This window comes from Momordica charantia (genome assembly GCF_013281855.1).
Source record: "Momordica charantia cultivar OHB3-1 chromosome 4 unlocalized genomic scaffold, Mcharantia_2.0 BLBB01000004.1, whole genome shotgun sequence".
NCBI classification, from domain to species: Eukaryota; Viridiplantae; Streptophyta; class Magnoliopsida; order Cucurbitales; family Cucurbitaceae; genus Momordica; species Momordica charantia.
This window is the reverse complement of record NW_028275162.1, coordinates 1,161,802-1,172,427: the sequence shown is the minus strand read 5'-3', so window position 1 is coordinate 1,172,427 and position 10,626 is coordinate 1,161,802. Positions and strand designations below refer to the sequence as shown.

Genomic DNA, 10,626 nt, shown 5'->3' with positions numbered 1-10,626 from the left:
ATTGCCATGTCAAGAACATTTCTAATGAAATGGAATCCATAAAATAGAAAGAAACATTCTCTAAGATAATATGTCGATATTTCCATCTGTCTATAAGTTTGACATCAATATAAGAAATAAATCGACATTTTTATAGTATTGCAAAGAAATCGACAAAATATGAAAAACATCAATAAAATATCATTAATATAAATGTAATACCAGTATTGATTATTTTTAACTTATTTGGAAATCATAAACAGCATATTTGTTAATTTAAATATTTGTTATATATATATATATATATATATATATATATATATATATTAACCCTTTTAGAATATCTATCGACTTCAATATTTTATCGATATTAACTTATTTAAAATCTTGATATTATTGGTTCACCAAGTCTTACTGTAATACTATAAAATTTTATCATTCTGTATAAACAATCAATCAAAGAGGAGCCAGTAATTTAGTGTTGATGGTTCTCATTAAAGACATTTTTTAGTATAGGCTATGAAACCTGCCTGCACGTTGTAGAATACCGAATCACATGAACATCAGATAAGAAATATTTTTTTTCATTATTAAGAATTATAAGGTAACTAAACAATTGAAAGGACACCAATAATGGGTTAGCATATATTTCTTCAGAATACACATTACAATTCCTAGTTTAATAAACAATGGACTGATTACAAATGATTCACCTCAAGAATTGGAGCTCTGTTGCTACAGTAGTGTTCTCTTAGATAAACCAGAAAGAAGATGACTACCAGCTTGCGAGCTCGAAATGCTAAACTTGAGCATGCTACCATGGGAATTCGCTCGAAGCCCCTCGTATCGTCTTCTAAAACCAATGTGGCGGATTTTTCACCACCTCCTTACTTCTTAGCTGAAAGGATTGGCTACCCCTAATCAAAAACCATGTTTCAATCTTCACTGGAACCACTGCCATGGGGTTCTCTCCTTATCATGTTGAGCAAATCCTGAACAACCGATGACATCGGAGGCCGAAATTCAGGCTCCGACTGCAAAATGTACACAAGGTTTGGTCAAGACAATCCTTAATCGTTTGAGGTGGATGGAAGAATTATTAACATGTATATCAGAAACTAAGAAATGTACAGTCCAACTCTTCCAGCATGATACTTCTAGAAAAATTAATAGAAGTAAATGAACAATCAATCAGCACCATCGAGAACAATATTTCCACCACCAATTTCATGAAGCTGCTCACCTGAACACATTTTGATATGATATCCGCGAAGTATGATAAGGATTTGGCAGGATATTGACCATTGAGGGAAGAATCAACCATGCTCGTTAATGCCTCTATGTCGTGAAGCTGTGGAATCGCCCATCTGACTAAAAATTGTTCACCTCGGGTCCTTGTTCTATTGAAAATCGTGAAAATATTGATGAATACACAAGAAATGGCCCAAATAATGATGAATCATTTTCTTTCAACTACTTACCTGTCATAAGACATCCGGCCAGTTAGAAGTTCCAGCATAACCACACCAAAGCTATAAACGTCACTCTCAAGTGTATAAACTCCCGACTCAAATTCTGGCGCTCCGTAACCATATGCTGTTAGAAGCTGACCTGATAGCTGGAAGTATGGAAAATTAAGTGCCAAATGCAACAGGGAAAATAGTTTAAGCTTCTACTTGACCAAAGTGAACGTATAGAGTCTAAAATATTGAAAAACTAGGAAGAGTCGGACACATTTCCTTGCAGGAGGGTTCTTGTTTTTTTTTTTTTTTGTATTCTTGTTATTTTTTGTTTGAAGCTCCAAGCCTCCAACCAACGTCAACGAAATAATATTTAACAGAGTCAATTATACATTATAATCAATGGTAAGCGCGGCGATTCCACTTTGGTAAGATAGCATATCACGATTATATTAATTCAAGAAGTAGTCAATCAAATTATTTTTAACTCATAAATTGCTTCTTTCTATCACCAAGCTAAATGCAATATTTTTCAAGAATTACTACCGTCAAGTAAGGAAGAAACAGCCGTCCAATAGTAAATGTCAGTAAATTACCAAGTTATGGCTTACCTGACTAACAGCTCCTTTTGATATTAATGGAGCGAGACCACAATCTGAAACACGCACTGACAGATCTTCATCAAGTAGGACATTTGCAGACTTGAAATTCCTATGAATGACAGGTGGCTGACAGGACTCATGTAGATACCTTCAAACATAAGACAGAAACCAAATGAATACGGAAGTACACAAATTTCTCCCTTTGCACCACCATTTTTCATATTGACTTGTTGATCGGTTGAGAATTATTAAACAGATGAAACGATCCACATTCAACTCCCTACCTGAAACTCGTTAGCCAGTTCAAGAATCATAACTAGTTTCCTCAACTACACTTACTTCAAAAGTACCCAACACCTCCCTTACATTGACCCCGTGTTACTCGAAAAGGCCCTTTCTCTCTTCTAACTCTAACTTATGGACTTTCCCATGATTGCCAACCCAAAGAAATAACACCTCTATCAGACATATAGTTTATGCTGGAAAGGTACAAGTTACAACGTTGGACTATTTGAAAACATTTTGCAATTTACTTTCTACCAGTGTTTCATCTGGTTTTTCGTCCAATTTTATACTGCCATGATTGAGGCCAAGGTACCGACTAATGGCATAGGACTATTAAGGTGAGAGGATGTATCCAACAAAATGATATATTTTAGAAGGATCATAATGAGGATGAAATACCTAGTAACAATCTACTAAAAGGGCAGGTCATGAGATTGCACTAACAGTGAGGAAAAGGCATAGGTCAGCCTGGTTTGACTTGCTCTAGTCATTATCGAGTTGTTGATCCTTATGCAAAGAATAAGCCAGAGTCCCTTAAAAAACTACTAGTGAGTGAAGCAACATTATGGCCCCTCTTTGTATACATATTGACAACTGCAGGTTTAATAAAATGCTCTACTGATCTAAGAAGAAAATAAAAGCTTGAAACATCCGAGAATACCCAACTACAGCTTTCACACTCCCAATATACGTTCTGTTTGTGAACAACTTTGTAAACTAAAGAATAAAAAAACCATGCTATTTGTGAGCGATTAGCCAGGAGACCAAGAAATTTGTGATAATATAAAACTAATATTTTTCCCTCATCTTAAACAAGGCAAGCATAGGAGACTGATAGGCGCTACTAAATCTAATTCCCAATTAATACCTATTTCGGTAAATTGATACTTTAAGCACTAGCCCAAAAATGCATGGATACACTCAGAATAAGACTATATCATCAGACTTTAATAGCTTAACTACACAATTAATAATGCAAAAGAACTACTTAAACATTTCATTTCCCAATAAAATAAACACTGAGAACCTCAATACCAAACCTTGATCATGAAAATTCAACAAAATATATTCTGAGTAACTTAAAAGGTTACAGATTTCAGATCGGGGAAGCCAGAACTGATGGCCTAAATTGCTTTTTAGGGAGAGAAGAAAAGAAGCAGCAAAGCTCAAACTTGCATAAAAAAAATGGTCATATGAGTAGTTTACTTACTCCAAGGCTCTTGCAGCCCCAAGAGCCATTCTAATGCGAGCATTCCACGAAAGTTTTTTTCTGAACTCTTCGTCTGAGTGTAGTGCATCCTGCAATGTTCCATTACTGCAATACTCATAGATCAGAAGCCTTTCACCATGCTCTGCACAGTAACCACTGAGCTCAACCACATTGGCATGCCGGATTTTATCAATATTATTCACTAACTCGAGAAATTCATCATCCTTTTGCTGACTGAATGCTCTCTTATCCAGTTTCTTGACGGCCAGTAGCTACAAAATCATTAGAATTGTTAAATGTCAGATATGGAGTCATTAAAACTCAGACAACATAATGATATGTGCCAGTAAGGAGAAAATGAGGTTGAGATGATCAAATTGTTTTCCTAAATTGGGAGCAATAAAATAGTCGTTTCACAATCAAACTGCACATCCAATTATATAGAGAGACAGTTCTCCTGTCCCCAAAACCCTTCCCCGTTTTATCCTAGTTTGCTTGAAAAAATCTATATGCTTGACCTTTTTTTGGCATTTGGAAATATGAATGTGCTGATTGATCTCATTTGCTGCACAAAATTTATAGTCAAGAACTACTAAAAAGCTAAATTAAGCGGCTACATAGGTTGTCAAATAAAACTGATCAACACATTATACACTTCTTTCCATTCTAGTCCAACTCAAACTAAATAATAAATATTATCCCTTAAATCTGAGCATGGTTGGTAATAATAATTAATAACTGCAGTTCTTACTAAATATGACTTCATATGTTGACCACCAGATAACACCCAGTAAAATGATGAGACACAGGAAGGATAAAACACAATATGTTGCAGAAAATGAACTGCTAAAAACGTTTTCATTCAACAGAAATAATTAGCAAGAAATTCCTATGAAATGAAGTTATTAATGGCAGTAAACTTACCTTCCCACTGGGAAGCTGTGCTCTATAAACACTCCCCAGCATTCCTTCTCCTAGAATATTCTCCTGTGAAAAGCTGTTTGTATATTGCTGGAGGGATGCGATGGTGTAAGATTTTGCAAAAGTTGAGGTGATTTTACGTTTGGTGGGAGGCTTCATGGGAGTAACATCAGCTGGAACAATGGGCTCGGCAGTGAGCTTTTCAACGGGAGGTGGTGGTGGAGGGGGAGGAGGAGGTGGTGGTGGAGGAGGCATTAGATAGACATCAAGTGCACTCATATCTATTTCATGATCATCCTTCTTTGGAATAGCGTTCATTCTCAGTTTGTTTCTTTCTCTCTCTTCATGAGCTTTTGGAACCTTCTGAGCCTCTGTTTGACTTTCCTGCTTCGGCCTTACAACTGCCTCTTTTGGAACTATTGATAATTTTTTCACATTTCAGTACATAGTTAAGAATAAATTTTTAGAAAAAAAATGTGCCAACTAGGATCTAATCCTCATAAAGTGTTCTTTTACCTTTAGGCATCTGATCAATTGTTTGGTGCATGGATCCATCATTTCCAGCATTCTCTCTCTCACCCCTATAAGCACCTATCTGATGTCGCTGATGTCGCTTGGAAATACTATCAACCGTTCTCCTCCTTCTGCACCTTGGCATAAAAAGCACACATGCCAAAACCAAAATTACGAATGACAATATCACTGCAATTGTTATCAAAACAACCCTTTTAGTGCTTTTCTTATTTCTTCCAGTACTGGATTCCTCAGGTGCAGATGGTCCATCAGCCTGTTTCCTAGGTTTTTGTTGAGAAGGTGGCGATGGTGGTGCCCCAGAAAGTGGTGGTGCTGGTGAGGGCTTTGATGGAGATACAGGAGGAGATGCCGGAGATGTCGGAGATGTTGGAGAAACAGAAGAATTAAATGGGTTTCCATCCTTTCTGCAACAGAGATCCATACCAAAATGAGACCCAAGTAGTTTAGACGAGAACTTCCAAGTAACAGCTCAGTGAAATACTTGACAAAATTCACATTATTTTTAGTATTGTGGAACAAAAGGCAATATATTTTTGAAATGACTAGGCAAATCCTCGAGAATTAAATACACCTCCTATTAATAATACTTTACTCTAAGTCTCTATCTTGTTCTTTCCTTATGAAGAAGTGGTCATATTTATCAAGACAGTAAAATTTTTACAGGGCAAGCGTGTCAATTAACAAGATTTTACTCTCTCCATGGAATTCATATCTATAAGTTGAAGCAATAGGTACACACTTAGGTCTTATGTCTAAAATAGTCCAGTTCAAAACATGCAACAAAAGAGAAATAGCATCTCCTCCCTCTCACCTAAAAGTAGGGATACTCAGCAACTTCTCAGGTATGGGTCCAGAAAAAAGGTTGTTCTCTATATTCCTGCTCAACATAAGGAAATAAATATTTAGGAAGTAAGCAAAAGATAGCATGCACCAGGCAAAGTTTTGCGAGTTCCCAAAACTATCTATTGAGTTGAATCTGATGGCTATGTGAAAACTGAATGAAAAAATAGTGGAGACAAGTACAGGTCTTTCAGTGGAAGGTCTTGTAAAACATCAAGGGTCCCTGATAGTTGATTATTCTGCAAGTGTCTGCAAACTAAAAATAATTAGTGCATGTATGAAAATATCTAGTTTGGATGGGTCCAGAGCAACAAAATACTCACAGGGTGGTCAATGCCAATAAGTTTTCAACGGAAGGGGGCAGTGGCCCACTCAAGTTGTTATTGGATAAATCCCTACAGAAATTAGGCTTCAGTCATCAGACCAAGGACTAAAGCATAAACACAAAGCACTAGGAGATGGGACATACAGATTGACCAATCCGGTAATAGCTTGAAAGGAATCGGGTATTTGACCACTTAATTTGTTATCATTCAACGACCTATAAAGGTATAAAAATCAAAATCTCAGGATAAATTCAAATTTCATAAGCTGAAGGCAGTGATCCCATTAGGCATAAGTGATAAAATAATAAAATATTAATAAAACAAACAAAAAACAAAAACAGAGAACAGTGGCTTACATGGCTGTCAGCTGAACCAAAGATGATAATGAACTCGGAATGCTTCCAGAGAACTGATTAGCTGAAAGAAAACTGAGAAAGGTAAAGTTTATCAAAAAATTTCCATGCCATCCACAAGGAAAATAACAAATCAATTAGCATTAGAGAATAGCAGAACATACATGTTCTGCATTGTGACGGGTACATTGGATGGAATACTTCCCCCTATATGATTGTTGCTTAAATCACTGCCACAAGCATCAGTCACATTATAAGTGTCAGCAACTAACATAGAAAGAGAAAGAAAAGTACCAGATGATTTTATAAATAGTCTTTGAATGGAGATATTTTATAAATAGTTTTTGAATGGAGATATTGAATTTCTCCCTTCCTTGTACAAATGTCAAGAACTAAGCCTGTACCCTTTCCGAACAACTTATTGACTTTATATAGATACCCAAAAGAAAAAGAAAGAGCAGCAAAATTTGATCAACTTACAGTCATTTAGCAATGTAGCTAGATGATAGAAAAACACAAGTACTGCCAGCTCTAGCATGTCATGACTTATTATGTGAGAAAATAAGTCAATTGGAAAGGGGATATTTCAATCGAGAATGCAGCCACCATCAATGGTAATTAATACCTTCATACGCAGAGACATAAACAATCACTTACATTATTTGGATGGAAGAAAACAATCCCAAGCTGTCACCCAGTTCACCTCCCAAATTAGCAGCATTAAGAATTCTATATCAGAAAGCTGTCAGTTAATTGAGAATTACACAATAAAACATTACAGAAAGGAAATTAACATACATTTTAATGATGCTTGAATCATTACATACGACACCCTGCCATGCATCTCCACATGGGTCTTGCCCAGTGCCCCATCCAGGAAGAATGGGGAGTCCCAGTGAGGTATGTAAGCTGCTAATGGCAGCAACTATCAACATAAAATAATGCAGATGATCAGCCATAGAGATGTATTCTATTGTTGAAACATCAGTAATTAAATGCGCAAAAAAAAAACATTAAAATAGTATAACGGTAGAGACCACCAACTCTGGAACGAATAAAAGAAAAAGATCGCAATTGAGCTAAAACCAAGAAGTTCTGTTCGAGTAAAACAATGACACAAGGCTTCTTTCCTTCTTTCTCTTCTCCTTTTTTTTTCCCTTAAGGAAGACCTAATAGGATGGCAACATGATATGACATTGACGGCAATACAGAGAAAGCGAGCAGCTCTCTACTAAACTCGATTTTGGCACAGTCCCGCAGCATGACAATCAGTGGCAGTGGATAAACTCAAAGAGATTTAGTAATGTGGCAAAAAGATGATACAGAACATATAAATCACACCTCTGATTCACTTTTTTTTTCCCGCATTTTCTTAGCATCCAAATGACTGAATGAGTATATGGCAAAACTAAAAGCAAAGCATTAAAATTAAAACGAAGCCTTACAATCGCCTGGATTCGTTACTCCAAAAATAACTTGGGCTGCGCAGATCACGAATCCGACTAAAATCTGGACGCAGATCCTCAAATTGCCATTACTCGAAGATCTCTTCCAACCCATTGATGTAAAACCCACCTTTATTTCTTCTTACTGAAAAAACTCAATCCTCGCAAGCATCCTCCAACCTGACAGCACCGACCACAAAGAGCACAATAAAATCCGCATCAACCGACCGAATTCAAGCTCAACATTCCACAGAACAAAGATTAAACTCAATACCAAGAAAACCCAAGTCAGGAGTTGAACAGACCGAGCCGTAGGTACAAAGTTCAAGAACTAGAAAAAACGATTCAAATCTGAATCTATTATAATGGTTTCCAGAAAGAGAGATATAAACTTGCTGTGAAGTTGGAGAAGCATGAAACTTAGGAAAATGCAGAACAAAATTCACATTGGAAAGCGAACTACAAAGAGGGGAAAAAAAAAGCCTGGAAGTAACTTTCTAAAAGCCGGAGTTCTTAATTACATATATTAACCATTTAAGCAGCAAAATGAAGCTAGAAATGAACTGGGATTCATTGAGTTAAGCAAGAGAAGTGGAACACGAAAAACTTACATTTAACAAATTGAAACACAATGAGAACTCTGAATTCAACTCAATTCAATTCAAGCTCAATCCCTGAACACCCTAAACTATGGAGCTGGCAAATTAAGTAAAAAGGCAAAGTCAGAAATTTCTTTTAAACTCTGCTTTTCTCTCTCCTCTCTCCGGTTTCGTCTGTGCTCTCTCTCTCTAAAACATTAAAAAATATATATAAATAATTTCGAGGATATGTGTGTGTGAGTGTGAATATATGAATTATGATTTGTCATGCATATCGTTTTAGATGTCTAGAGAAAGCAATGCAGTGGCGTGCACCACGCGCTCCCGGAGCGCGTGTGTTACTCTCATCCTTGCTCGAGAAGCGATGATGTTCCACTCCACTTTGCTTTCTAAGTAATATAATGTAGACTTTTTCTTTTTCTTCTTCATTATTTTTTTCTTATATTCTTAATTCATTTTCTCATAATGAGATAATCATAAACCATATTATAAATTTATAATTATACTTTTGCATTTTAAAAATTGTTTTCTACATTTTTCCATCAAAAAATCTAATAAAAGATTTTTTTTTTAGTAAATCTAATAAAAGAAAATTGAACCAAGATTCTGAACCGGTATGGTATACAAATGCTATCCCGATCGTGGATTGTCCAAAATTTCGACAAGCTGAAATTGAACAAAGAAACAATAACATTTGATTTTGTCCCTTTGATTTGAGCACAATCTCAATTCTTTTTTTAAATTTCAACAATCGTGGCTCAGCTGAACAAACTCCATTGCACATAATGAAGATGAAGGCAAAGGATGAAAATCAAGAAGATAGTGTCGCGGTGGAGATAAGAAGATGAAGGAATAGAGAATGACGAAGCTAATTGAGGAATGGCGAACAAGACAAGGCCATTCAAAATAGGAATCTAGATTTATGCCCAAAATTTGTTCAAATCCCAAATTTTAATTTCATCCCTTTATTAAAAAGGTTCGAATAAAAAATATATTTGGCTCTATACTTTCATTAAACTAACGATTTTAGGGATTAAATTATTACCAATTTAAAAGTGTAAAGTTTAAATTGTTACTTCTAAAAGTTAAGAGATTAAATCGTTATTTCAACTAAAATATAGAGACCAAAAGTGCTATTTAACCAAAATGGTTTGATAGTGATTAAAATTTATGGATCGTTCTTAAATTTACTATAGAAAATTATGAATAAAATAAAATTAAAAGAATACAAAAGGATGTCCAAAATTTATGCATTTAAATTTACATGATTTGTGTGGTTGGTAAGAATTTATACCATAAGGACAAAGATGTACTTAAAAAAGAGGTAGAGGAGTCATGAATACAAGTTGTTTGAAAAAAGAATTGAAGTACTAAAAAATGCCAATTTTCCTAAAATTTTAAGGAAAGGTAAAGAATAATATAAAGAAAGTGAGGTCAAAGCGAGCATGTAATTGACATATACTTCAAATGAAGAGGTTGTGAGCTAAATAATAAATTACTGATATTCTCTCTATTGTAAATAAGTACTTATTTTTACACCATTCTATTTATCCCTTAATTTTGATGGTTTATTTACTGTTGTTGGAGAAAATTATCAGCAATTGTAATTTGATATACTATTTGTCTTGTTGGAGCATATGGTTTGCTTTGGGTTGCAGTTTGTTGAATGTGTTAATTTGACTTTATTTGAATATATCAGGACATCGTATTAATTTATTTAATCAGTTGAATTATGCGTTAAAAAAAAAAAGATAGTGATACAATTTATGGATTTAGAAACATATAAATACTATAAATTATAAAAGCTAAGTTGGATATGTTAACTTCCATTATTTAATTCTTATTAGGAAGACTAATACTTTTCTTGTACAAAGTCTATCGAATTATTTTAGATATCTAAGTGAAATTTTGTCTCTCTTTTCGAATTTTATAAGAAAAATGGAAAGTGGTCGAACCCGTTGGCAAAATGGAAGTCAACTTCAGGGTCTCTTCCACAATAAAGTGATATTTAATCAAAATAAATAAAACGTAACTCATTCATTTATTCAAGCAATTCTAAAGACAACAAATTT

At 34.9% G+C, this 10,626-nt stretch overlaps 1 protein-coding gene across 3 annotated transcripts; it reads right to left on the bottom strand.

Moving 5' to 3' along the window:
* Window positions 1-547: 547 nt before the first annotated feature.
* On the bottom strand, window positions 548-8,750 carry LOC111016772 (protein STRUBBELIG-RECEPTOR FAMILY 3). Of its 3 annotated transcripts, none has more exons than XM_022292283.2 (17): window positions 8,567-8,750; window positions 7,956-8,135; window positions 7,309-7,435; window positions 7,168-7,239; window positions 6,675-6,740; window positions 6,514-6,585; window positions 6,301-6,372; window positions 6,155-6,226; window positions 6,015-6,080; window positions 5,803-5,868; window positions 4,974-5,395; window positions 4,461-4,873; window positions 3,537-3,808; window positions 2,051-2,189; window positions 1,461-1,597; window positions 1,223-1,379; window positions 548-1,013 (listed from the first exon to the last, which is right to left on the bottom strand). In XM_022292283.2, exons 2-17 carry the CDS (start codon window positions 8,068-8,070, stop codon window positions 915-917), a joined length of 2,367 nt encoding a protein of 788 aa, XP_022147975.1. In that variant the 5' UTR covers window positions 8,071-8,135; window positions 8,567-8,750; the 3' UTR covers window positions 548-914. The 3 variants fall into 3 exon arrangements, with proteins under 3 accessions (XP_022147975.1, XP_022147976.1, XP_087978423.1); XM_022292284.2 differs by lacking the exon at window positions 8,567-8,750 and adding an exon at window positions 8,230-8,399; XM_088122297.1 differs by lacking the exons at window positions 7,956-8,135; window positions 8,567-8,750 and having other exon boundaries at window positions 6,514-6,574; window positions 7,309-7,378.
* Between the last annotated feature and the right edge of the window lie 1,876 nt (window positions 8,751-10,626).

Coding starts and splice junctions, on each gene's coding strand:
- LOC111016772 (XM_022292283.2), bottom strand. CDS start 8,070: ATGGGTTGGAAGAGATCTTCGAGTAATGGCAATTTGAGGATCTGCGTC. Junction 4,874..4,973: donor AATTGATCAGATGCCTAAAG/GTAAAAGAACAC, acceptor AATTATCAATAG/TTCCAAAAGAGGCAGTTGTA. Junction 1,014..1,222: donor TCATATCAAAATGTGTTCAG/GTGAGCAGCTTC, acceptor TACATTTTGCAG/TCGGAGCCTGAATTTCGGCC.